Source organism: Dendrobium catenatum, unplaced genomic scaffold, assembly GCF_001605985.2.
Source record: "Dendrobium catenatum unplaced genomic scaffold, ASM160598v2 fragScaff_scaffold_847, whole genome shotgun sequence".
NCBI lineage: Eukaryota > Viridiplantae > Streptophyta > Magnoliopsida > Asparagales > Orchidaceae > Dendrobium > Dendrobium catenatum.
In genome coordinates, this window is record NW_021319309.1 from 2,981,077 (window position 1) to 3,008,899 (window position 27,823).

At 33.7% G+C, this 27,823-nt stretch overlaps 2 protein-coding genes across 3 annotated transcripts in view; both read left to right on the forward strand.

Annotated features, from left to right (window-relative positions):
- Positions 1-10,196, forward strand: part of LOC110113616 (O-fucosyltransferase 1) — a 32,536-nt gene extending 22,340 nt beyond the window's left edge. Inside the window, exons 8-9 of the mRNA XM_028696829.1 lie at positions 6,950-7,079; positions 9,992-10,196. Coding sequence (XP_028552662.1) covers positions 6,950-7,079; positions 9,992-10,144 — 283 coding nt within the window. The 3' untranslated portion in view covers positions 10,145-10,196. The remainder of the gene's footprint in view (positions 1-6,949; positions 7,080-9,991) is intronic.
- On the forward strand, positions 4,572-27,746 carry LOC110113619 (O-fucosyltransferase 1-like). 2 transcript variants are annotated; one of them, XM_020846266.2, is made up of 10 exons: positions 14,335-14,526; positions 14,742-14,889; positions 14,987-15,143; positions 21,938-22,055; positions 22,188-22,258; positions 23,839-23,927; positions 24,389-24,512; positions 24,637-24,920; positions 25,926-26,055; positions 26,832-27,746. In XM_020846266.2, exons 2-10 carry the CDS (start codon positions 14,882-14,884, stop codon positions 27,414-27,416), a joined length of 1,566 nt encoding a protein of 521 aa, XP_020701925.1. In that variant the 5' UTR covers positions 14,335-14,526; positions 14,742-14,881; the 3' UTR covers positions 27,417-27,746. The 2 variants fall into 2 exon arrangements, with proteins under 2 accessions (XP_020701928.1, XP_020701925.1); XM_020846269.2 differs by lacking the exons at positions 14,335-14,526; positions 14,742-14,889; positions 14,987-15,143; positions 21,938-22,055; positions 22,188-22,258 and adding exons at positions 4,572-4,722; positions 4,820-4,976; positions 5,527-5,608; positions 5,741-5,811.
- The last annotated feature ends 77 nt before the right edge of the window (positions 27,747-27,823 follow it).

Consider the following 27,823-nt stretch of genomic DNA (forward strand, 5'->3'; position numbering starts at 1 on the left):
AAGGAGGTTTATTATAAAGTCGCTCATATGGAGACACAGCAGAAGTATGAGCTGAAGGCAGTCTATTTATTAAATAAACCGCAGTAAGAACAGTCTCCACCCATAAGTAATGAGGAAGATAAGCAGCAAATAATAAAGACCTCATAGTTTCGGAAATATGACGATGTTTACGCTCCGCTCCCCTGTTTTGAGACGGAGTATAAGGACACGTATATTGATGAAGGATACCATGGTGCTTTAAATAGTGCTGAAATTGAGTATTCAAGTACTCACCGCCACCATCGGTACGCAAGGTTTTAATAGAGGTTTGAAACTGACACTCAACCATGCGTTTGAATTCACAAAAAATAAAGAACGCATCAGATTTCTTAAGCAAAGGATAAACCCAAGTAAAGCGAGTGCAGTCATCAATAAACAGGATATAATAACGGTATCCAGATGCAGACGCTGTGGGCGAAGGGCCCCATAAATCAGAGTGGATTAATGCAAATATTTCATTACTGCGATTAAAAGAAGATACAAACAGTAAACGATGGCTCTTGGCCAATTGACATACATGACAGATAAAGGAAATTACATTAGTTTTGATAGACACAAACTGCTTAGATAAAGAAGATGGCGTGCGAGATGACGACGGATGGCCCAATCGTTGATGCCAAAGATCAGGGACCATCTTTACAGAAAATAACGCGAGAGAGGATAGCCACGAAGTTGCTGTAGTGGGAGAACAGAGTGGATACAGCCCGTTAATACAAGGTCCCCGAAGTAGATGCTGCTGAGTCGTCTGGTCCTTAATGAGATAACCATGAGAAGAAAAGGAAATTTCACAGTTATTGTCAGTGGCTAAGCGATTGACAAAGAGAAGATTAAAAGATAAATTTGGAACCAAATGAAGATGAGATAGCAGTAAACTACCTGTAGGAGTAGGTAGAATACCTTTACCAGTGGATTGAATAGGAATGGACTGACCATTACCTAGAGTTACTTGAGAAGAGCCATTATACGATTGAGGAGACTGAACGATATTAGGATCAGACATGAGGTGAGACGAAGCGCCACTATCTAAAAACCATTCGGTTGCAGGCTGTGAATTGGCAGGAGTGAACAAAGCAGGATTTGACGGTTCTGTTGAGTGCTGAGGATCATGACGGTACCATCATCGAGACTGTAGTATGCCCTGGTTTACCGCAAATCTGGCAAGCAACAAACGGACGATTGATACGGCCACCACGGTTGCTGGAAGCATTTTGAGGAGGTGACTTGGACGGTGGAGTAGATCGTCCACGCGAGTTATTTAACCGACCCCGGCCGCGACCACGAGAGGCAACTAAGGCCGTAGCAGGATTGCTAAGTTGAAGCATATTCATCTCTCGTGTAACGTCATGCGCTAAGTTAAGCTCCTCACTACACAAAAGTGTGTATAAATCATCTAAAGAGATTGGCTGTATATTGGTGCGGATAGACGTTTTAAATGCTTGATACGTAGCCGGCAACCCATTAAGAGTATGATGAATAATTTCTTCCGGATCAAGAGCGCAACCAGCAGCTGCTAACGAATCAACTTTAGATTTAATGTCCAACAAATATTGTGTCATGGATTTATCTTTCATGAGAATGTGCTGCAATTCATTTTTTATTTGCATAATACGCGATCGATCAGTAGAGGACTGAAGGCGTTTAGCAATAGTAGACCAGATATCAGCACAATGATCTAAGGCTAGAACATACGGTAAAATTGTAGGAGAAATCACCGAATAAAGAGCAGCGGCAAGGTTCTGATCAATAAGAACCCAGGTAGTATATTGAGCATTCAAACCTGAATTTCCACTGGAATCTGAAATAAATTTAGATTGACAAACAGAAGTTCCATCGAGGAATCCTTCACAGCCGTTGGCACGAAATAGTTTGGCCACCTGTGACCGCCAGGTAGGATAGTTTTCCGCCGTCAAGGGATTGGCAACAACATTCTTCACATTGGACATTAGAAACTTAAGTTGAGAAGGAATGGTAGCTTCCAACATTCCGCCTGATATAGCTACAGGAACAGGTTGCTCAGTAGAGGAGATAGAAGATGAACTCATGAGTTCTAAAAAAAACAGCAGGATTTTACTGCTCTGATACCATGAAAGAACAGAGAAAACTAATAGATAAATGATTTTCAGAGAAATGAGACTAAGAGCTTTTGATCATTTCATCAGCTATATTGAAATACATGAACATTGGTATATATAAAACTCAGAATACTGAGTAGTACAGTTTGTTATAACTGCACATGTGCCAACTATCAGTGATATACGGTGCTTAATGGAGAATAACAGAACACGTGCGCTTGTGGTAACGGCAGCTGCTTTCTGGAACATTCGATCCTTAACAGAAACTTGAGCTCTCAATCAATTTGGCTTGGGAAATTAAGTAAAGAGGTCAATTATGCCATCATATCCTAGCATATATATAAAAGGGTTGGAAGAGTTTAGAGTTCCAAATATTCACCTAAGATGTGCAAGATATAGCTTCAACATATCACAACCATTTGCATTGATCAATTGATGACCTAATTAAATATATTATCTTTTAAATTATTTTAGCCTCTAGTTTTAACTTCTCGTAGTTTGAAATATCTTACTAATATCTTCTTTATGCATATCATATTGGCTTCAAAAGATTTTGGAGGGTAGAGATATTTTTAAGAATAGTCTAGCATATCTCCCCTTCTTTATAAATACAAACTATAGACCCTTAAATTTTGGAGCTCAACTAAGTGGCCATCATAGTGAATTTGTGGTGTGCATCGTTTTGATCATATGATGGATTAATGAGAAACTTAGCCAATGTGTCTATGAAGTTTCATTCTAAGCATAAAAAATCACGAAAGACAGTTGTTATTAGGTTACTATACAATTAATTAAATGTAAGGATATAGATCTCTCAATTGTGGTGAGGTTTCCCAACTTGGGAGGGTTTAAGAGGTTCCTTGAGATTCATACCACCTACACCCCAATTCATCTTAGGAGCTCACAAGGTAATTCTTAGGAGGGAAGATGTTTGTAAGAAAATAATTTACACCACCATTTTTTTCGATATAATATTTTTCTTCAATATTAGATCAATAATTATATATTATTATTTACTATTTAAGTACCTTAATGATATATAATTTACACGTTTGTTGGCTTGTTGGATTTATCTCGTTAAATGCTCGATTTGACTATAACTATACAAGATTTTTAAGATAATTTGAAGTAATGTCTCATAGTTCTAAGAAGTGCTTAATCTGGGCTCATTTGGACTCAGATTGAATCTCTTTTGATGTCATTGGGTTTATCTCATCTTGACATTCAAGTTGACTCTAAATTTGTTGAAATCAAAATTTGGATGATCTTGAATTTGATTTAAAAAATTTCAATTTCAAATATGCATCGAAATTTGTGCTTCTTAAGTTGATTTTTGATGACAATGCAAATACTAAAATGATAAGCTCTCTTTCTATCCTCATAAATATCATGTACACAACAATCATATATTTTATCCATTTGATATGCACTTCATAATAATGAAATTTTATATCATGGAAGCATATTATTCAATAAGAAGTTGTTATTTTTTCTACATTAACTCCTTTCTTTTGTACATTAAACTTTGAAAACAAAGTTCTAATAAAAAAAATAGAAATATCTTTTAGTTCAAATTGAAACCATGAAATAAATAATCAAATAGGATTGAATTGTTAATTATTTCAAATTTCGCTATATATCTACAAAGATTTGGTTCAATATTAGCTTATGAAACTAATGTACATAGCTGACGATATCAAATCGTCGATTCTCCTACCATGCATCATAATCATAATTTCTTCTAAGATCAAAAGATACATTTAATTAAAAAAAAAAAACAACTAAGCAAATTGCCACCCACTCAATACTTTTTTTGAATAAGGATGATGTCAAAGTTGTAAATTTAATTATGGTTTTATTTGGGATAGCTTTTGTAAAGCTGCTGTAGAGAAAATTACTTTTAAAGATGTTGTAAAAAACAATTTTTAATACAATTTATTTTTTAAACAAAGCAATAAGAAAGTTGTGATCTGAAAAACAAAGCAATAAGAAAGTTGTCTCAAATGAAGCTATAAGGTGATTATCTGTAGAGAAAATTACTTTTTAAAGATGTTGTAAAAAACAGTTTTTTAATACAATTTATTTTTTAAACATAAAAAAACAACGGCCAAATAGAAATTATGATTGCGATCTGAAAAACAAAGCAATAAGAAAGTTGTCTCAAATGAAGCTATAAGGTGATTATTTGTTTGCAAGAAAGATTTAGTAAATCGCGTAAATTTTAATTTATTAAATTGTGAGAATGTTAAATTCTGAAAATTATTTAATATGATGAAAAAGTTAAATTCAATCAAATTTTAGGTAAAAAATATTTAAATTTCTAAAAAAATAAGATATTTTTAATTTATTATTTCTTAATTAATGAATAAAAATTTTTTAAATTTGAATATTTAAAACGAATAATTAATTTTCGAATTAACAGTAAATAAATAGCGGTAAACAATGAGACGCCCTAAGGAGAAACGGAAGAACCGCAAACAAAAGTATGAGATGCCCTAAGGACAGCGGCCTGAGAAGAGCACAAACGAGAATCCTACTTGGAGATTTCTAGGGTTATAATTTCCTTCCGCCAACATTTTGTGAGATTTGGAAATGTTGATGCCATGAAGAGGTACTAGCAATCCCGAATCTTTCTAATTTCGTCCTCTTGTTTCTGCGCCACCCGAGAAATCTAAAGGATTTTTTAATCAACTATGTGTTATTTGAAGCGGCTGGGGGAGGAGAGGAGCGAGACAGCCGAAGCAGCTCGGCGGTGGGCTGAGAGGGACGGCGGGTCGGTTGTCTGTGGTGATGCTTGTTCTGCTGATCTGCACCATCTCGCTTTTCTCGAGGATCTGGCATTCAAGTCCTTCCAGTCCGATCCAGGTTTGGTTTCGCTGCTTGATTTTTTACCCATTTTTTTTCCTTAGAACTATTATACTGGTTTGGTTCTTAAATTATATATTGGCAATATGCTTGGCAGAGAAATTTTGTCATTATTTAATTTTATCCCCTCACATTCATCTGATGCAGTTGAACGGAGTAGCTCCAGTGGAAGATAAGATTAGAGAGAGTCGCCTTAGATGGTTTGGTCACATTAAACGGAGGCCTTCCGATGACCCGGTTAGGAAAGTTGAGGTATTAGATTTGACTTTTGTTAAGAAAGGTAGAGGTAGTCCTAAAAAAACTTGGTTAGAAAAAATTAGAAATGATATTTCTTTATTAGATTTAAATGAGAATTTGACTTCTAACCGGACACAATGGTGAAAAAGGATTCATGTAGCCAACCCCACTTAGTGGGACAAAGGCTTGATGTTGTTGTTGTTGTTGTTGCATTCATTTGATGCAGTTGATGAACTTACCATACTTTGGTAGGTTTCTGTTTACATTTTTTTGCACTTGTAGTATTTCCCAAATTTTATTGTCTTCATTGAAGGATATTGATATTAACAAGCTTTGGCGAACTGCTCCTGCTGCTGGTTGGAGACCATCATCTGCTCCACGGTCTTATTGGCCTTGTATGTAAATTTGCATGCTCTTTTGAGACAATTTCTTTTCTGAAAAATTATATAATTTTTGTTTGACATTTCTAATCAGTCTATGTCATCGAATTAATAATCATTGTATTTTATTGGGATTCAACGTTTTAGCTCCTCCAACTGAGAGCAATGGCTATTTGAGAGTTCGTTGTAATGGTGGTTTAAATCAACAGCGCACTGCGGTATGATATTTTTTAAAATTTATATTTCAATTCAAATTTCTGGCCATTAGATAGGGCATGTAAATTAATTATTTCTCCATCTTGAAATTAGTAGCATTATCATTGGCAGCACAAGCACTTTTTCTGTGGTATCAGTATATTGAATTTAAGTTATTACACGAAGCCGCCCTTTATTTCTGGCTTTCTTACGGTATCTCTTCAATGAATATGTTTAGAAACTTCCCCATATGGCATTACTATCCTAACTAATTATCTCTTAATTGACATTATTTAAACAACATTTTGTTCATACTGTGTTGCTTTCTGATATATTATGTCAAGTTGATTTTTTTATGGCATGCTATGTCAGAGTGGTTTAATAAATAATATGAACATGGATAGACCCAGATTTTTTTTCAAAATATGGCATACTGAGACTGACTGACTGACTACATAACGACTATCTTTTAATGATCTTTTGTCTTTTGGTACTTTTCTATTGTCTTTTGATTTATATGATGCATTCATAATATATTGCCATAAAAATTATGAAAAATTTGATATTCTTTTAGTCGCGTCAAGGTAAATTTTATTGGTTTCTGAATAATGTTTTTCAAGTTTGCAAACGAAGGTAAAAGTTATGCATCTTATTGAGTTCGCAACGAGTTCCATTTTTTTTTCTTCTGTTGTTCGAATAAAATTTAAACAAATTAAAGAATCAGATGCAAGGCCTAAATTAGAAGGCCATAGGTAAGTTTAAACTATATTTTAGCGTACAATCTTCTGGATAAAAGGGAAATATGTCTTTCCATGCATTCTATAGTTTAATCCTTCAGCATCTTGAGCAATAAATTTATTATCTTATATTTTCTGTTTAGATATGCAATGCCGTTCTTGAAGCACATATCATGAATGCTACACTCGTGTTACCTGAGTTGGATACCAATTCTTTTTGGCATGATGAAAGGTACTTCATTACCTTTTTTTGGATTATTTTATTCACTTTAAATGTTCTGGCTTACATTGCATATTGACTATACGTCATTGTCTAACTTCTTGCCTTAGTTTTGCATTATTTGCCATCTAGGCACACGAATTTGCATTATCATCATTTCAAACTTTTGACATATCATTTTTCTTTGAAACAACACAATTTCAGGTGCCTGGATATATTTACAATAGAAGAACAAAAGATATTGATGAAATACCGAAAAGAAAATTTTGCAGAAAAGAAGCTTGTTTATCGAGAGAGGAGGATAAGTGGAAAGTGCCCATTGACTCCAGAAGAGGTAAACTCCTATGTCAATAATCTGTCCATAAATATTTGATCTCTTTGATTTTTAGTCCTAGAGAATATGTTACAAGTGCATATCGTTTCCAAGCAAAGGGAGTTTATGGTTACACCTCATGAATGAGTTTTCTAAATTTGAAGCACTTTTAGGGTTGTTATGTCCAAATCTTATAGAATTTAATTTTTTGTACTTCATCACCTCATGGTTTCATTACTATTTCACATTCCAAACCTTTTACAAGTGTAACTTCTTATAGTTTAATTTTCTCTTTGCTTCATTAGTATTCCATGTTACATGGCATCTTGAAACATTCTAATCAAATTTTCAGCACATGTTCATTTCTTTATCGTCACTTTAATTTCATCAAAATACCACCTTAAAAATAATCTGACATTTCTATACCATGCATTTCTCATGTTGCGATAGATCTAGAATGTATGATTTTTTTTTTTAAATATTAAGTTGTATTCTATTACAATATTAGTTGGACAGGTGCTGCGTTGGCTTTTTTGTTCAAAATGTGAACTCATCTCTAGTCTTGTGGGGGCTTAACTCTAGCTTTTTCAGCTTTGTGTATATGAAGTTCTATTAAAACCTGCATCATCATTTGTCAGATGGTTCTATGCATTCTTCTGGGTTCATGACGTTGAAATGCCATATAAATCACAATTTTAACTTAAGGTATAGGTGATTTATATTGATTAATTAAAAAAAGGAGTATCAGATGGCACACAGTTGTCTGGGTCCAAAAGGTTGACATGCTGTATAAATCATAAATTTAACTCGTGGTATTGATGCATTCTAGTCATTCAGGAAAAAAATTGGTAAATTCTCCACCGGTTTTTGGTTTTTGTTTTTGTTTTCTTTTTGCTTTTTGTTTTTTTTTTGTGGCTAGTTGAATTTCTGTTATATGAAGAAAACTTTCTCTATTACTCTACAAGTAAAAAAAATTGTATGAACCATTTTCCAACCACAATGGCATGAGTAAACTTGTTACTCGATCTGTGCTCAGTACTCGATCTGGATTTAGGGGATACGAGTAATAAATGCTCTAGGAAGGTATGTGAATAAGTCCATTGATAACTTATTTTATTTGGGAGGAGGTAGAGAGGTAATCGGCTTGGTAATATTACATATTTACCAAGCTTCAAGGAGAGTTAAGCTCATACATACAATTAGAAATTATGCAGAGATGAAAAAGGAAACTTCACAAGTTACCAACAGTAATGCTTCTCACGTGACATTATTTCACCTACCATACACATGATGTATTTGAACAGTGCTAGTAATAATGCAGTGGGCAAGCATGAATAAATCATCTCAAGAAAAACCTTTATATTTTTGGTTGCAACTATAAAAGATCATAGGTTTGTTAAGCATTTGGGCTGGTGATAGGAAGTGGATACAATTTTTTCAAAATCAACGAACGATAATAAGAGATTAGGAAGAAGATCACACCAAAACCCTGTTTGTCATATTGAAAGGAACGTCTTTTTTATATTGTGATTCTAGTTGGTATTTTTTCTTTTGCATACCTAGTGTTTTCTTACTTGGCCTAGGATTCCTAGGTTGCACCAGATTCTTTCTAAAGGATCAAAATGGTCCCCGATTATATTAAATGATTATTTTGGTATCTCGAGTCTTTAAAAGAAATCAGAATAGTCCCATGTTGAGACTATTTTGGTTCTTATTTAAAAAGTTGAGGGATCAAAATGGTCATTTAATATAATTGAGGATTATTTTGATCTTTCATAAAGATTTAATTGATCATTATGATCATTTTCTTTATTTTCTTATTGCTTTTCTTGTGGGATTCATATTTCAAGGTCATTATTTTCCTTGTGCATGTCCACTTCTTTGATTGATTAATATATGCGCATGGATTATTTAACTTGTTGTAAATCATTTGCAAATTGTTGTAAGATTGATCCCTATCCTAGAATGCTTTTTGGTATATTCACATGAATGATTGAACTTCGAAGTTGTTATTTTGTAAATTGTCATGGAATCTTTCTCACCTTATAATACATTTAGTTGTGTTAATAAAAATTATTTTTTATTTTTTAATTCATTAATTCTTTCTCATTACCGAGTTATTAATCTTAAGTCCTTTTTACTGTACAATAGGGGAATGATTTTTGAAATGGGCTCTAATACATTCAGTAGTAATCCAATTATGGATGATACTAAAGATTGATTGATGTATGTTACCAAATTAGATAAGTATTAATCTTATTAGATACATTCTTTTATTAGATATTATAGCTATGCTTGGCTTAGTGAATCTCCAAATTATGTTGCACCACAAAGATGTAATAATAGTTTTGAGTATGCTAACTTGAATTTGCTATGGTCATGTAGACATATTTTATTTGGTTATTTTGAAGCAGGCATTGGTATTTTCCGTTTTTTAACGGTTTTTTAACATTTTGTATGAAATATTGATATTGACAATATATGTGATAACTGAGAAGGATTAATTAATGCTAATATTGGAGTGTTGTTAATAAATAATAATTTTCATATATGATAAAGCATTTCTGTTATAATGTTTGTTTTTCTTTTGTCATTATAAGGTTTCTTTGCTGACGTTTATGTATATAATATCAGACTTCACCTAGTGATGTCTTTAGTTGAAAATAATTGAAATTATACATTTTATATGAATAATTTATTGGAGAGAATAATGTGATGCCTTTAATAGGCAATTAATTGTTGAAGATACCAGGTTCACTATAGAGCCAAAAGTTGCTGATTCTCAATATCACTATTTCGCCTTCCCTTTATCTTAGCATAACCTTAAAGATATTGGATAATTTTAAGAGAAAAAGGAGCAGAAGAGCAGCATGTATGTAATGAGCTGCAAATTAATGCATTTTAGTATAACATGATCTCCCATTTTTCTGCAGGTGGGCCTCATATTACGTGCCATGGGTTTTGACAACGCTACTCGCATCTACCTTGCTGCTGGTCAACTTTTTGGTGGGCATTGTTTCATGAAGCCTTTCAGTAAGGCTTCGTTTGGGATGGCTTTTTTACTGCTTCTTAAAGTAGCTTTTTAGTACAAAAAATTTAGGCTTCGTTTGGGATGGCTTTCTTACTACTTCTTAAAGCAGCTTTCTATTACAAAAATTTTAATTTTTATATTAGAAAATTTGCTTCAGGAAGCAGTACGAAAGCCGTCCCAAATGAAGCCCTAGGCTTCATTGGCTTCATTTGGGACGGCTTTTTTCCTGCTTCTTAAAGCAGCCTCTTAGTAAAAAAATTTTAATTTTTATACTAGGAAGCTGCTTTAAGAAGTAGTACGAAAGCCGTCTCAAACGAAGCTGCTTTAATGACATTGTACAATATATTTCATGATGAACATTGCCAAATATCTGTCTCATCCTTGTTGTGATTTTTATAGCTTGTGGCCTCTCACAACACAAATTTTCATTATCTTATCCTAGTATGATTTTGTCGGCTTTGATAGTTATAAAAAATGCTGCTTAGTTTGAAATACAAAGTAACTTTTCTAGAAATTTATTCTTGATAACAATTTGAAAATTTTAGAATTTATGAAGATCAAGAAGAATGAGGTTTCTTATAGATGCAAACCCTCATGATTAAAGGCTTCAACTGTTAATTCATTGTGTTATGTATTAGTAGATTGATTGTATTTAATTTTGGATTTGGGTTATGGTTGGAGGTCAATGCAATTAGGATCTTATGATTATGCCATCTCTAGTAAATGTGGTAGTCCTAGTTTATTGACATGAAGTGCTAGAAGTTCACATCGTCCAATGAGTTTGATTAGCAACCCATTCTTCCAGAGTAGTAGTATGATCAAGTTGTTTATTCTATTTAATGAGATTTGGTGATCTAGACTGGAACTGTTTCAAGAAATCATCTTCCAGAATTTATGTTTTATTATTATCTAAAAGCATTTTTAGTTATAGGAAAACACATTTATTAAAATATATGACTTGTAATAATAAAATTGCATTTGGTCAATGATGGTCGTAGGATTGTAGTTAGGCCAGAACGATTGGGCAAACATAATCAAATGAAAATAGTTGAAGGACTATAGTCTAGGGGCGATGGTCAGAGGATCTAATTTGAATGATGGTAGTGGTATGACTATAACTAGTAGTTAAAGGGTGGAGGTTCGATGGTGATAGTTGAATAACTATGGGTTGGATGATAGTGGTCGAATAATGATAGTTCAATGATGATGGTCAATAATGATAATATGATGGTGTTGGTTGGACAATGGTGGTTTAAAGATAGTAATCGTATAGTACTAGTCCAATGGTGATATTTGGATAATAATAATCATCTTTATATGGAGAGTGATAGCCTATTTATATTTTTTTTTAGAGTTACATACTCCTTAAGTATAGCCAAAATATGAAACACTCAATCGGACGACTCATATTGATTCCCTTAATTATATATTATTGTTTACTATTTAAGTACCTTAATGATATATAATTTACACGTTTGTTGGCTTGTTGGATTTATCTCGTAAAATGCTCGGTTTGGCTATAACTATACAAGATTTTTAAGATAATTTGAATTAATGTCTCATAGTTCTAAGAAGTGCTTAATCTTGGCTCATTTGGACTTAGATTGAATCTCTTTTAATGTCATTGGGTTTATCTCATCTTGACGTTCAAGTTGACTCTAAATTTGTTGAAATTAAAATTTGGATGATCTTGAATTTGATTTAAAAATTTTCAATTTGAAATATGCATCGAAATTTGTGCTTCTTAAGTTGATTTTTGATGACATGTCAAATACTAAAATGATAAGCTCTCTTTCTATCCTCATAATAATGAAAATTTATATCATGGAAGCATATTATTCAATAAGAAGTTGTTATTTTTTCTACATTAATTAACTCCATTCTTTTGTACATTAAACTTTGAAAACAAAGTTCTAATAAAAAAAAATAGAAATATCTTTTAGTTCAAATTGAGACCACGAAATAAATAATCAAATAGGATTGAATTGTTAATTATTTCAAATTTGACTATATATCTACAAAGATTTGGTTCAATATTAGCTTATGGAACTAATGTACATAGCTGACGATATCAAATCGTCGATTCTCCGACCATGCATCATAATCATAATTACTTCTAAGATCAAAAGATACATTTAATTATATAAAAAAAAAACAACTAAGCAGGGTGCCTCACACTCAACACTTTGTTTTAATAAGGATGATGTGGACAACTCTCCTTGGCCTATTGGTTGAGAGCTTAGGCTTCCAACTAAGAGGTCCAAAGTTCGAGTCTTTGTATATGCGTTGTATGTGTGAGTTTGCCTTAAATGGCCTAATTGTCCCAAAAAAAAAAATAAGGATGATGTCAAAGTTGAAAATTTAATATTGGTTTTATTTGGGATAGCTCTTTCACTGTTTTGTAAAGCTGCTGTAGAGAAAATCACTTTTTAAAGATGTTGTAAAAAAACAGTTTTTTAGTATAATTTATTTTTTAAACATAAAAAAAAAAAACAACTGTCAATAAAAATCTGAAAAACAAAGCAATAAGAAAGTTGTCCCAAATGAAACTATAAGTTGATTATTTGTCTGCAAGAAGGATTTAGTAAATCATGTAAATTTTAATTTATTAAATTGTGATATTTTTAAATTCTGAAAATTATTTAATATGATGAAAAGGTTAAATTCAATCAAATTTTAATAAACTATTTTGCTATTGACTTCATATCAAAATAAGATTTTAATAATATCAAAATGTTTATTAATACTTATAATTGATAAAGATTAATTAATAAAATTTATTTATTTATATTGATTTATATTATTGAATATTATTAATTATAGTTTAATTTTAATAGTTATAATTAAATTATATTTATTATATTTTAATATCATATTTAATTATTATTTAACAAAATATTAAAATAATTAAAAAAAATTATTTAACATGTACCTTAAATTTAAATTTCAATCATCACCTAAATTTTTTTTTTTATTACTCAATTGGTGGAAAAAGCAACAAAATAAGAGAAGTTGATAGGGAGCGAAAAAGAAGTTTGGAAAGAGAGACAATATTCTTCTCTGTCATTGTCTATGTATTCTTATAAGTTCTCTTATATTTGTTTTTCCTCGTCATCATTTCTTCGTTGCTGCTTTGGCTTAGTTTGAAATAGCATTTTGAAATAGGTTCTCAGCCCCCTTTGACGACGTCGAATCAAACGTTACGGTGGGAGCTCGCCGCGAAGGTAAATATCTTTCTCACTTTTGGTGTGCTTCTTAGGCTAAATCTCGTAAATCGTACGAACTATCGGAGTTACTAAATTCGGAATTTAAGCCAAAAACGTATAAGAAATGGGATTTAAGATTATGTAGGATTTAAAGATGTCATTTTTACAATTTGGTTGAATTTAGGAAATCCTACTCAAATTTGCATCTAGACGGCCCCACAAGGTTTGCTCTAAGAAGGTATTTTAAAATTATTATGACTTACATTTACTATTGAAATGCCCAACACTGAGATAAAAATCAGCCCTAGGCCCCCGGTGGTGGGGTTACACCGCCGAGCTCCGACTCATCCTCTTCATTCATGACAAAAATTTTAATAGCAGTACGCGTCTAAACTTATCCCGCGGTTCATGTTTGTTACCTTGGATCGTTGCCTTCCCGTTACATCGTCGTTAGTTGTGGATATGTCCAACCTATTGGCAGGCTGAGGGCTAAGAGCATCTCCAATCAAAAAACTTATTTTCACTTCAAAATGTAGTAATATATCAAAATATAGTAACTTGTCTTCAACCAAACTCCATTTTTTAACACCATAAAAAGAATATTCCTAGTATATTCTTTCTCATACTTCATTTTATATATTTTTACTAATAAATTTTGTTATCAAAATTTTGAATTAAATCTATTATAATTATTAAAATAATATTTAATGTTGTAATATCTTAATTTTTATTTTAATTTTGTATCTTAAACTAATTAATTAGGTAAAAAATATTTAAATTTAAAAAAAAAAACAAGATATTTTTTTATTTATTATTTTTTAATTATTAATATTTTTTTTTTAAATTTGGATATTTAAAACTAATAATTAATTTTCGAATTAAAAATAAATAAATAGCTTTAAATAGTGATTAATAATTTTAATTAATTTATTTAATTTATGCACTAAATTACAATTAACTATTTAATTAATTTACTTAAGTATTAATAATGTAAATTATATTAATTAAGTTAATCAATAATAACTTAGAGGCGTCTAGGGTTTGCCTTTCATCTTCTCTTTTCGTCATTGCTGTCGGCTCCGTTGCCTTTGCAGGAGGTGTAGAGATTGCAGGCGTCGCTTCTTTGGCTCCTTCGTGGCTGTTCGACTTCGCTCCTCCGACGACTTCAACCCGGATCGGAAGTTACGACATTTTGATCGGAAGCAAGAATGGGAGCTCGCTGGCTGTGAAGGTAACTTTCTCCCTTTCGCGCGCTTCTTCGGATAAATCCCGCTCGGATTTACTAAATCCGGCTACCCCTTGGATTTACTAAATCCCGGATTTAAGCTGTAAATCCGTAAATCCGGGATTTACTGAATCCCGGGATTTAACGCGCGCACAAAAACTGTTTGGCTGGATTTAGCGCAAATCCGACTTAAATCCCGCTGTAAATCCGATACCAAACAGCCCCTAAAGTATGAAGTTCCATTGGAGATGCCCTAAGGGCAGCGGCCTGAGAAGAGCACAAACGAGAACCCTACTTGGAGATTTCTAGGGTTATAATTTCCTTCCGCCAACATTTTGTGAGATTCGGAGATTTTGATGCCATGAAGAGGTACTATCAATCCCGAATCTTTATAATTTCGTCCTCTTTTTTCTGCGCCACCCCAGAAATCTAAATGATTTTTTAATCAACTACGTGTTATTTGAAGCGGCTGGGGGAGGAGAGGAGCGAGGCAGCCGAAGCAGCTCGGCGGTGGGCTGAAAGGGACGGCGGGTTGGTTGTCTGTGGTGATGCTTGTTCTGCTGATCTGCACCATCTTGCTTTTCTTGAGGATCTGGCGTTCAAGTCCTTCCAGTCGGATAAAGGTTTGGTTTCGCTGCTTCATTTTTTAACAATTTTTTTCCTTATAATTATTATACTGGTTTGGTTCTTGAATTATATTGGCGGTATGCTTGGCAGAGAAATTTTACTTATAGCTAAAATCAAGATTATCCTTTCATGTTTCTTCTTCATTGGGCTTCTTTGATTCTAGAGCAATAGTTAGCTTTCTTAGAACTTGCTAGAAACAGCTGGTTTGTTGCTGCTTAACAAGTTGGAAGGCCAACTTGGTTAGGTACTTCTAGTTATTTTACTCTTGCAATCTCTTTATAACTCAAAGGGCAATTCCACATGAGCTACGATTCATTAGCTACTTGGATAGTTGGATATGTACATCTTATACTGGGGAATTGTTGCTGTTGAGCATTATCTAAATATGATTGGGATGTATGAGTAGCATGAGTTCGTGGAAACCATAGTTCATTGTTATTTGATGGATTAAAAAGCCTCATATTCTTAAATAATTGGTTCTTGTGGGATCAAACTTGCCTTCTCTTGGGTGTTTTAGTCAAGATTTATTGTTGCGCCTTTTTCCTCAAAGAGAAGGGGATAATGGATTTCAGGAGATTTTAAGTTAGTTTTGATAGGCATGAAGCATAAAAAGGATGGTCTTTGCTTATGGAATAAACAATATCCTACTTCTAAATCATTTTTCCAAAACAAAAAGTGTTGGTCTTAATCAAAATAAAAATTCATTAGAATTAAAATTTCTTTTGGTTCTAAAGACTTATGATGTACAACATTATGAAGTTTTGTCATGCTATTTCAACCAGCCATTTTAAATTTTTATACTTGATCTACAACTACTTGACTATAAAATTCAATGAATTTTTTTCTCATAAAATTTTGGATATTTAAAAAGAAAATGTACAAGTTATCCCACCATAACAAAGATGCATTTTTCATCATGTGCACATCTTGGGAATTGCAATCTTTGTGATATAGTGTGAACAATAGAAAAGTAGATGTAACAAAGAAATTTTGAGAAGAGTGGGAGCAAAAAACTAAGAAAGAAGAAACCCAATTATTGCTCAAGCTATTGATGTTGAAACTTTAAAGCATAGAGGGATAGATTCTCAACATCCATGTTACTAGTCATGAAATTTATTTCATTTAATAAACATAGTCGGATTATTATTGGTTTTGAAAAGATCATTTTATAGTAGGCTATCAAATTATAGAACTTCTAAAATACCCTTGACAAATAAAAATACTATAATTATTGAACATCTTAATTTTTTAAATATCTTTAAATGTACTTAAAGTGCTCATTAGCTTGTTAATCTTGGTTGTTATATTGGATGATAGAAGTCAAACAGTAGCTTATTTGCATACATCTTCATGTATTCTCGATATGATACATCTTTTTAAGTTGTCTCCATTGTGACCTAGAGGTCATAGGTTCAATTCATAAAATTAGTCTCTTTACAATGTAGAGGTAAGGTTGTGTAGATTAACCTCTCATCAAACCCTACATTGGTTGGAGCTTCATGCAATGATATGTTTTTTACGTTACATTTTTTTATTAGGAATAGAAGCCCAACCATCAATTACTATCCAAGGGATCATTATTAGGCTCATTCCCCTAAATTGTAGGTGGCATATGACTCCATCTTAATAGAAAATATATAATATTGTGCATTGAATTGACTTTTTTTTCATCATAATATTACTTTTAAAATATCTCATCTGTGCTAGTTTAAGCTAGTGCCACGTTCTATCTTGATGCTTTTCTACCTTTGTGCAAGGATAGGTACAACTCATGTGTTCAATGCTAAGTAAAGGATAAACATGTCCATAACTCATGTTACATTGGCTAAACTTTTGTATATATAGTGTTTTATATAGTTAATTTTTTGATAAGTAATGCTTTTAGTATGAATTTTTATAGAATGGGTGATGGCTAAGAGTGAGTTTATTATTATTATTTTTTAAGTTTGTTGGCTTGAGTCAACCTTACAAAAAATTTGAGTATATGAATTAATCAATATCTATTGTTTCCTGGATGATGGTGCTTTTGAGTAATAATTATGGTGAAAGCACCCCGAAGTTTGCTCTTTTTCATCCATTACATTCCTCTAGTTACCAAACTTTAGTCATACTCTATTATAGATTAAAAATCAATCCACTTATTTTTGGTTAGCAAAAGTTTCCTGGAAATCATCCCACCAAACCCTTCTTTAAATGGAAAAAGAGGTAGTAATATTGAATTATCAATGACAACATTTCATTATGAAATCATATACCATGCGGGTGGAGCGATTATCAGATATGGTATTGGAGGGGAACTTCATGAAGGGGTTGAAGGCAGAGATCCGAGCTACAGTTAAAGTTCAAATGCCTAGTGACTTGGGGGAGGCCTTGAAGTTGGCACAACTGGTGGAAAATCAGAAGAATATGGAGAAAGGAGCGAGGAGCGGCAGCTCAGGAGGCTCTTATAAGACCACGAACACTCTTCTAGCATCCAAGCAGCCTGCCTTAGGCAACATTAATGAGACCACCAGGGAGAAGCCAGTAGGAGGAGTGGGGAAAATTTCAAGAGGCTGACAGAGAAGGAGATGCAGGAGAAGAGATCAAAGGGTTGTGTTTCAGGTGCGAGGAGAAGTATACGCCAGGGCATCGGTGCAAAGACCGAACTCTTCAGGTTCTCACCGTCTGCGATGACGAAGGAAACTGAGGAGGGAGGTGAGGAGGAGATGGAGGAAGAGCTACACTTGGATCTGGCTGAGGTTTTCCTGAACTCAGTGGTAGGATTCACTACGAATCATACCATGAATGTGAAGGGGGAGATAGAGGGCAGAGAGGTGGAGGTGCTAATTGATAGTGGGGCTACTCACAATTTCATTTTCACTCAAACCGTCGACCAATTGGGAGTGAAATTTGTGGACATCGGTTGTTATGGAGTGATGATGGGTACAGTGAAGGTGGAGAAAGGCCAGAGGATCTATAGAGGAGTGATGTTGACCATCCAGGAGATTCAGGTAAGGGAGGACTTTCTTCCACTAGAATTAGGAAGTACAGATGTCATCCTGGGGATGAAGTGGTTGCAAACTTTGGAGGAAACAAAAAACAATTGGGGAGCAGTCACGTTGGAATTAATGGTGGATGGGAGAAAGGTGGTTATAAGTGGAGATGCGGGGCTATCCAAAGCCATGACATCACTTAAGAACATGGTTAGGGACATGCAAGAGGTGGGGGAAGCTTATCGGGTGGGACTACACAAGCTGAATGTGATCATGATGGAGGGAAGGGATGTTTCTCTTTCAGGGCAACCCCTACTTCAGCAATTTGGTAAGTATTTTCTGCCACCTTAAGGATGACCCCCTCCACCGGAACATGAGCATATCTCCACCTTGAGGACAAGGTGGATCTTCGAGAGGGGAGTATTGTTAGACTGGTCCAGTGGACCTGTCCAGCCGGTCCATGCGGGACCGGCTCAGACGCGAACAAGGCGGAATTTTTCCACCCTCTGGGATGCCGCGCGAGCCACACGTCGTGCTGGAGCCAAATAGGAAAGAATTTTGGGATAATTAAGAGTGAAATTTGAATGTAGGGATTGTTTAGGGAATTCCTTTTGATTTGTATGCATTAAATAGTTTGTTTTCCTAGGGTTAGGGCATCTTGATTTTGGCTGAAATTTGAGATCTCTTAGATTTAGGTTTTCTTTGGGCTCTAGCGGCGTCTAGAGATTTGGGAGAGAACAATCCTCCTCTCGAATTGAGGATCAAGTGTATCTTGCTATTTTCCGTGTTCCTTTCATCAAATAATACAAATTATCTAATGTTTTTGTAATTTTGTGCGGATTTTGTGAAGAATTCTTGTTGTTTTTAGAAGATTGATAGGAAATACTTGCGATCTACAAGTGTTTCCTATCATAATCATTCACTATTGGTGGATGTATTTGTAGCCAATCTTAGCATTAATACATGTCATTCGGTCAATATGAGTAACATGCATATTCACCTGACCTTCATTTTAGGGTCATCAAACCATACTTGTGCTCAACAAGATTTAAAAAAAATTTGAACTAAATCTCCATTTATCACCTAAACAGTGGACAACAAAAAAAATTTGCCTAAATAATGCATCCAATGTCGTTAGCGCTAGGTTGATGTACACATATGAACTTTTTCTTCTAGAACTTTTTAGCATGATTTTTTATGTCTATTCAAATAAAGATAGAAGCTCCTTTTAAAAATTTGCCCTCTTTAGTTTGGGAATAGTTCAAGCCCTGCAAGTGAGGACTTCATGAGGGGTGCATGACTAGTTAACACAGTTGGGTATCAAGTACTTTGCCATTGTATAGAGAAAAATTAAGGATTGAAAAGATTGTAATTAATTTCTTACTGCCATTGTAATGTGGTGTTCCCACTCTACAACCATATAGTAGCATTGACTACAAGCTCAAGATGGCCATTCCTTCATTTAAGGCTTGCAAACTGCTGATTTATTATATTTAACTGTAAAGTTTATCTTCTAATTCATGTGAATCCCAAAGTAGAAGATAACCAGTTGGTTTATGCCGGCACTGATAGTAATTGTCTAGTGGAAAGGACGCTCTAAGGAGTGCAAAACCTTTGATCCACACATAATTATGGATGACAAAATTTCTTTGTTTAAGTTCTATGCACCTAAGGTCAACTATGTGATATTATCAATATCAAATTGTTGGTATGGAAGTTGATATATAGTAAGCTATGGAGTTCAATTAGCTCATTCTTTTAGAATTGATTGAATGAGATTAACTTTCAAAAGCCCACTAAATTCCTAAGCGAATAGGATGCTCTAAGGTTTCCTTGCCTATAATCAGTGTACAACCAATGAGGTGATTTGCATTACATGGGCCTTGAAAAAAGTCTTGATCCATTTTATTCTTCTATTGGTATGAATGAAATTTCTTATGAAGTTCAATGTTCCATTGAAAATGGTTTTAAAATGGGCTTGTGGATCCATTCTCTTACTTTTTATTCAATCCGTTAACTCATCTAGGGAGAAAGCTCCAATGGGCCTAATGAAAAGCAACATTACTAGTTCATTGAGCCAATTGATGTCCATGTTATAGAACATAGTGTTGAGGACAAAGAAAAACATTATGTTGAGATTGAAGGTGGTGGATATGTTGATGATAAGCTATTCCTCAATGTTTATTATGTTGTTCTTGTTGATGATGATAAGAAAGTATGATAAAATGTGAACTTGAGGTCGAAGAGTTTTTGTTTAGCATGAAAGAGAAATTTGACTCAATATGGATGCACTAATATAGATAAATCCATGATGTCCATAGTTGTAGTATCATTCTTTACAAGTCATTATGGGCGATGAGCCGATGACACATATGTATCTTAGAGAAGATAGATGAGCCGATGACACATATGTATTTTAGAGAAGCTAGTTATATAGTTTATTGTCAGCAAGCTTCAGCTACTTGCTACCCATCTCCTTCATCCTTCAGCTTATTTGGAAGTTATAAAAAATGAACACAAATGATTACAAAGAATTGTCTTGTTCTTATTTCTATTTATAGATGTGGGGAGATGTATTTAGCCCTCCTCTTATTAGGATGTGTGTGCTATTATAACGTTGATTATTGACCCAATGAAAGGGTGAATTTGATCATAATATATTAAGGACATAATAGAATGGGATGTGTTATCTAATATGCTAATTTCTTTGATCCAATTTAATATATATGTCAAGGATATAAGATCATAATTCTTGGTCAAACAAAAATGTTGTTATCAAAACTTATAGAGTGGTGGAGTCATCTTATTAATTCTAAGGAATGATTGCGAGTTTTCAAGAGAGATCAAGAAGTATAATAACGAGTTACTTTACGTGATATAGCTGAAATCAAGTCGAATTAGAGCAAATGATGTTCATTGAGGGCAGCAACTTGTGAACAAGAAATGTATGTTGCATGTTGTGCTTTAAAGGTTGATATATATCAAATGCTTCAAGTTAAAATGTCCAATGATGAAGGACCTGGATATCTTTTCAAGTGCAGTTCCAGAATAAGTTTTGGAGAATACATATATTTAAATGGTAACTAAGAAGTTGTGGGAAAAAACAGTTCAAGTGTTTTTATATTTTGATGGATGCATGATGTGAGTATCTCCTTTGGCTTTAATGAAGATTGATAGCTTTCAAACTATTGTGGAGGCTTTTTGACAATTTGATTCTTGAAAGAAACCTCCAACTAGCATAATTATTTTCCTTGCTTGAAAATAAAAAAGGTACAACACATGCAAAAATCATTATAATCTTATAAAGAAATTTGTTTCAAATATGCCTATTCTCTTATGGTTGATGGTTGAACAACATGTCACAATGGAAAACGTTCAATGAATTTTTTAGTTAATTGTTCAAGGTGAACCTTATGTATAATCTTTCATTAGTCCTTATGTTTGCTAAATCTAAACAATCTTATTTTTCTACTTTTGACATTACATGTTTGTATGTGCTTTTGTTTTGACTATTTTTTTCTTATGTTATTGGGTTATTGATTTATTATCCATAACTTTTTTGATTTGTTTTTTTTTTTTAAGGAGCATTCTTGACATTGTGCACGTCATGTGATGTGCTATGGCTATAAAGGATCCTGGTGTCATAGTGCACGATTTGCTATGGCCAATTATGCTCTTAAGATTGCATCTTCTCACTATCAATAGTTCAACCATTAGGATTTTGTTGGCAGCAATACTTTCAAACTACAGAGCATTCCTGCATTATTGATTAATTTTGTCATTATTTAATTTTATCCCCTCGCATTCATCTGATGCAGTTGAACGGAGTAGCTCCAGTGGAAGATAAGATTAGAGAGAGTCGCCTTAGATGGTTTGGTCACATTAACATTGATGCTGGTTGGAGACCATCATCTGCTCCACGGTCTTATTGGCCTTGTATGTAAATTTGCATACTCTTTTGAGACAATTTCTTTTTTGAAAAATTATATAATTTTGGTTCGACATTTCTAATCAGTCCATGTCATCGAATTAATAATCATTGTATTTTATTGGGATTCAACGTTTTAGCTCCTCCAACTGAGAGCAATGGCTATTTGAGAGTTCGTTGTAATGGTGGTTTAAATCAACAGCGCACTGCGGTATGATATTTTTTTAAATTTATATTTCAATTCAAATTTCTTGCCATTTGATAGGGCATGTAAATTAATTATTTCTCCATCTTGAAATTAGTAGCATTATCATTGGCAGCACAAGCACTTTTTTGTGGTATCAGTATACTTTATTTCTGGCTTTCTTATGGTATCTCTTCAAAGAATATGTTTAGAAACTTCCCCATATAGCATTAGTATTCTAACTAATTTTCTCTTAATTGACATTATTTAAACAACGTTTTGTTCATACTGTGTTGCTTTCTGATATATTATGTCAAGTTGATTTTTTTTTATGGCATGCTATGTCAGAGAGGTTTAATAAATAATATAAACATGGATAGGCCCAGATTGTTTTTCAAAATATGGCATACCGAGACTGACTTACTACATATCGCCATAAAAATTATAACAAATTTGATATTCTTTTAGTCGCGTCAAGGTAAATTTGATTGGTTTCCAAATAATGTTTTTCAAGGTTGCAAACGAAGGTAAAAGTCACTCATCTTACTGAGTTTGAAACGAGTTTCATTTTTTTTTCTTCTGCTGTTCGAATAAAATTTAAACAAATTAAAGAATCAGATGCAAGGCCTAAATTAAGGCCATTGGTAAGTTTAAACTTCAGATGAAAACTTTGTGTTATGCTGAGGCTCAAAACTAGGAAAACTTAAAGAAGGTAGAATTAATTCTGTTGGCAATGGGCAAGTAATGTTTTATGACCTAATTAAAAAAATGCTGCTATACATTTTCCATGATAATTTTGTTGGTATCCATTTTTCTTGTATGTTGGAGATTTAATGTTCAATGAATATTTTCTAGAGAGTGAAAATGAAGGTAAAATTGTGCAATACAGAAATTTTAGAATTAAAATGCATGTCTTGCACCTGTATGCCTTCTTTATTGAGGGGCTGTTTGGTTGGCTGTAAAGTAAATACAATTTAAAGTAAATATAGGCTGTTTGGTTATCTGTAAAGTGAATGCAACGGAACTATTTTTTTCTATTTGGTTGGGTCTTCGGAACGTATAAAAAAAAAGGAACTATTTTTTCTGTCAAAGTGGGTGTATGCATAGTAAAATAAAATCAGTGTATTTTATGAGATTTTAAAAGTTTGTGTCCAGTAACACCTGCTAGAGGGGCAACAAGAAAGTTATGAGCTGGAGGGGCATCGCTAGGGCATTCCCACAAACACTTGGCGTGCAAAAGCCTGTAGCAATGTGGTTTTGGATGGCTGAATTGGGGAATTCTATACACCTACTTACTTCCTTATCATTGACATTCACATTCTTCCCAGATTTTTTGTCCAAACCATCACAATTGCTCAAAGGCAAATCAACATTCCCACACAGAATGTTTCAGTTCAGATCGCAAATATGCATGTTCGGATCGCAAAAAAGCATTGCATTCATTTTACACAGCATTCCTTTTTTCTCAAACCAAGCAGCCCCTCAAATAACTATATTTTAGCGTACAACCTTTTGGATAAAAGGGACACATGTCTTTCCATGCATTCTATAGTTTAATCCTTCAACATCTTGAGCAATAAATTTATTATTTTATCTTTTCTGTTTAGATATGCAATGCCGTTCTTGCAGCACGTATCATGAATGCTACACTCGTGTTGCCTGAGTTGGATACCAATTCTTTTTGGCATGATGAAAGGTACTTCATTACCATTTATGGATTATTTTCTTCACTTCAAATGTTCTGGCTTACATTTTGTATTCAATTTTGTTATCTAGATTTTCTTGAATATACCTTGGAAACACTAACATCATGTTTTTTAAACTAATGTATGGTTTTTTAACCATTTTACACTTTCTGTGCACAAAGTTTTTTTTTGACAAAGCATGAACAAATCACTGGCATTCATTTTTATGTAGAGCAACACTTTGTTTTGGTAACTAATGATTTCTTTAGCATTTCTGATTTTGTATTCTTGTTTGTAGATAACTGAGTTCAAATATTTGTGTTGTAAGTGAAAGTTTTCATTAATGTATCTTATTAGGAAGGCTTATTTTCACAGCACCTAAAGAATCTTTTCTTGCAGTTTGTTTATTGTAATACCTGTCTGGATGTTTCGATATAATACTAATATGGACTTATTTTATAAATAAACCCAGCGGTTTTCCCGGTGTATATGATGTTGAATATTTCATTAATACTTTACGCTATGATGTTCGCATTGTTGCAAAGCTTCCTGAAATCACCTCTTATGGGAAGGCCAAGAAGTTGAAAGCTTTTCAGGTTAACTTTGTTTGGCTCTTTTGTTTTACATTTCAATTCTAGGAGTCCATCCTCAACAAGAAATTTATGTGCAAAAACTCAAATTGTTTTGTAATACATTTGTGTCTGTCTTTTTAACATCCAGATTCGTCCACCAAAAGATGCTCCTCTGAACTGGTATACTACAGTTGCTTTAAAAAAGATGAAGGATCATGGTGCTATTTACCTGACTCCTTTTTCACATCGGCTGGCTGAAGAGATTGATGATCCTGAACTCCAGAGATTAAGATGCAGAGTGAATTATCATGCACTAAGATTTAAGCCACACATTATGAAATTGAGCCATGATATAGTTGATAAACTCCGATCGCAGGGGCATTTCATGTCGATACACCTCCGCTTTGAAATGGATATGCTTGCATTTGCGGGGTATTTTCTGCCATACTAAAATCTTATTTATAGAATTTCTTCCTATTTGTGCAAGTTTAGCGCCATCCATGTGCTTTTTCAGAACATTTCAAGGGCTTCTTATCATTTGTATGAAATATTGAAGTCTAGAATCTTACTTCATCAATGAACCCTCATAACATGAATATTCAAACACGTTCTGTTTTGGACCCCGTGTTCCTCCTGCACATCCACTTTTGAACTCTACTGACTTAGACATATATTGCATTTATGGCCATGTTTTTCTTGAAGACAGGCTTGAGCAGGAGCACATGCCACTGCTTTGTGGCTGCTGCCTCTATTTTTGACGTTTAGTACTAAAGAGCTGCAGCCATAGTTGTGACATTAGGTTGCTTCAATGCCATAGAAAGACCTTGAAAGTATTCTGAGTCAGACGCCATGTGGTCCAGAGAAAAATTGATGTAAAATGAAGTATTTTCATGTAAAGTTAATTGGCTGATGCAAACCATAGTTAATGATAACATGTATAACCACCAATATATGCTTACTTCTTGCATTAGTCTCGTTGCAACATTGTCAACACAGAAATGCCACCAGTAACTGTTATAGACGTAATAATTTTTATTTGCTTAGCCTAAGAAATAAGGAATGCAAGGTGCAAAGCACAGTCACTGGGATCTCCCTAATGTTAATTCTGATGCCAATTTGCAAATATTTTTTTTATTTTTTACATTCGTACCTCAGTATCCAAGATGCATCTGTCACGCTCAATCTCAGTATTTTGGAAACCCAAAGACCAATTTTTTTATATAATTTGGAAGTGAAGTTTATATTAAAATTTTGATGATTGATGTGGGAAGTTTTTAGCAGCAGGTCATTTTACGTTGAAGACATTATTTACTGTACATCATTGTCTAACTTCTTTCCTTAGTTTTGCATTATTTGCAATCTAGGCAGGGGAAATTGCATTATCATCATTTCAATCTTTTGACATATCATTTTTCTTTGAAAAAAACACGATTTCAGGTGCCTGGATATATTTACAATAGAAAAACAAAAGATATTGATGAAATACCGAAAAGAAAATTTTGCAGAAAAGAAGCTTGTTTATCGACAAAGGAGGATAATTGGAAAGTGCCCATTGACTCCAGAAGAGGTAAACTCCTATGTCAATAATCTGTCCATAAATATTTGATCTCTTTGATTTTTAGTCCTAGAGAATATGTTATAAGTACATACCCTTTCCAAGCAAAGGGACTGTATGGTTACACCAGATACTCATTTTGTACTTCATCACCTCATGGTTTCATTACGATGTGCTAGTGTTAATGATAATCATAGTTTTGACTTTCAGTATGCTAACTTGAATTAGTTATGGTCATGTAGACATTTTTTATTTGGTTATTTTGAAGCGGGCATTGGTATTTTCCGTTTTTTAACGGTTTTTTAACATTTTGTATGAAATATTGATATTGACAGAATATGTGATAACTGAGAAGGATTAATGAATGCTAATATTGGAGTGTTGTTAATAAATAATAATTTTCATATATGATAAAGCATTTCTTTTATAATGTTTGTTTTTCTTTTGTCATTATAAGGTTTCTTTGCTGACGTATATGTATATAATATCAGACTTCACCTAGTGATGTCTTTAATAGAAAATAATTGAAATTATATATTTTATATGAAATATTTACTGGAGAGAATAATGTGATGCCTTTAGTAGGCAGTTAATTGTTGAAGATATCAGGTTCACTATAGAGCCAAAAGTTGCTGATTCTCAATATCACTATTTCGCCTTCTCTTTATCTTAACATAACCTTAAAGATATTGGGTAATTTTAAGAGAAAAAGGAACAGGAGCAGCATGGATGTAATGAGCTGCAAATTAATGCATTCTAATATAACATTATCTCCCATCTTTGTGCAGGTGGGCCTCATATTACGTGCCATGGGTTTTGACAACTCTACTCGCATCTACCTTGCTGCTGGTGAGCTTTTTGGTGGGGATCGTTTCATGAAGCCTTTCAAAGCTCTCTTCCCACACCTTGAGAATCATAGTACAGTAATAGGTGCGGAGAAGCTTGAAGATAGCGCTCAGGGACCGGTTGGTGCTGCTGTTGACTATATGGTTTGTCTCCTCTCTGATATTTTCATGCCCACTTATGATGGTCCCAGCAACTTCGCAAACAACCTCTTGGGTCACCGTCTCTACTATGGCTTCCGAACGACGATCCAGCCTGACCGAAAAGCATTGGCTCCCATCTTTATTGACAGGGAAGAGGGTCGTCAAGCAGATTTTGAGGAACTTGTTCGCCAAATCATGTTCAAAACCAAGTTTGGGGGGCCTCATAAACGAGTTCATCCAGAGTCTTTTTACACTAACTCTTGGCCTGAGTGCTTCTGCCAAATGTCGCCTCAGAACCCAGCTGATAGATGCCCTCCTGATAACATGCTAGAAGTTCTGGAAGGCCAGTTGCAAAGTGGAGGGAGCCATGAGGTGGAAATCGGTTAGGGTCCCAACAAGACGGTTTTAGCGGAGTAAGGCTTTGTTTGGGACGGCTTTTTTACTGCTTCTTAAAGTAGCTTTTTAGTACAAAAAATTTAGGCTTCGTTTGGGACGGCTTTCTTACTACTTCTTAAAGCAGTTTTCTAGTACAAGAATTTTAATTTTTATATTGAAAATCTGCTTCAGGAAGCAGAATGAAAGCCGTCCCAAAAGTAGCTTTCTAATTTATACTTCTTAGATGCATGACGTCCTTTAACAAATTGGATGTATATTGAGTTGAATCTTGATTTTTGGGAGATCACTTACTTAAATGATCATTTCTTTTTTGGATATATAGATGATGAGGTTATGTTTGAGCAAAATGGAGATAAGACCTTTATTTTTTTTAATACTTAAATTTGTCTTTTTTTAAT

Bases quoted from the DNA above. Each gene is read 5' to 3' on its own strand.
- LOC110113619 (XM_020846266.2), top strand. The intron at 22,259-23,838 runs GTATGATATTTT...TTTTCTGTTTAG, and splicing joins TAAATCAACAGCGCACTGCG to ATATGCAATGCCGTTCTTGC. The intron at 24,921-25,925 runs GTATTTTCTGCC...ACACGATTTCAG, and splicing joins GATATGCTTGCATTTGCGGG to GTGCCTGGATATATTTACAA.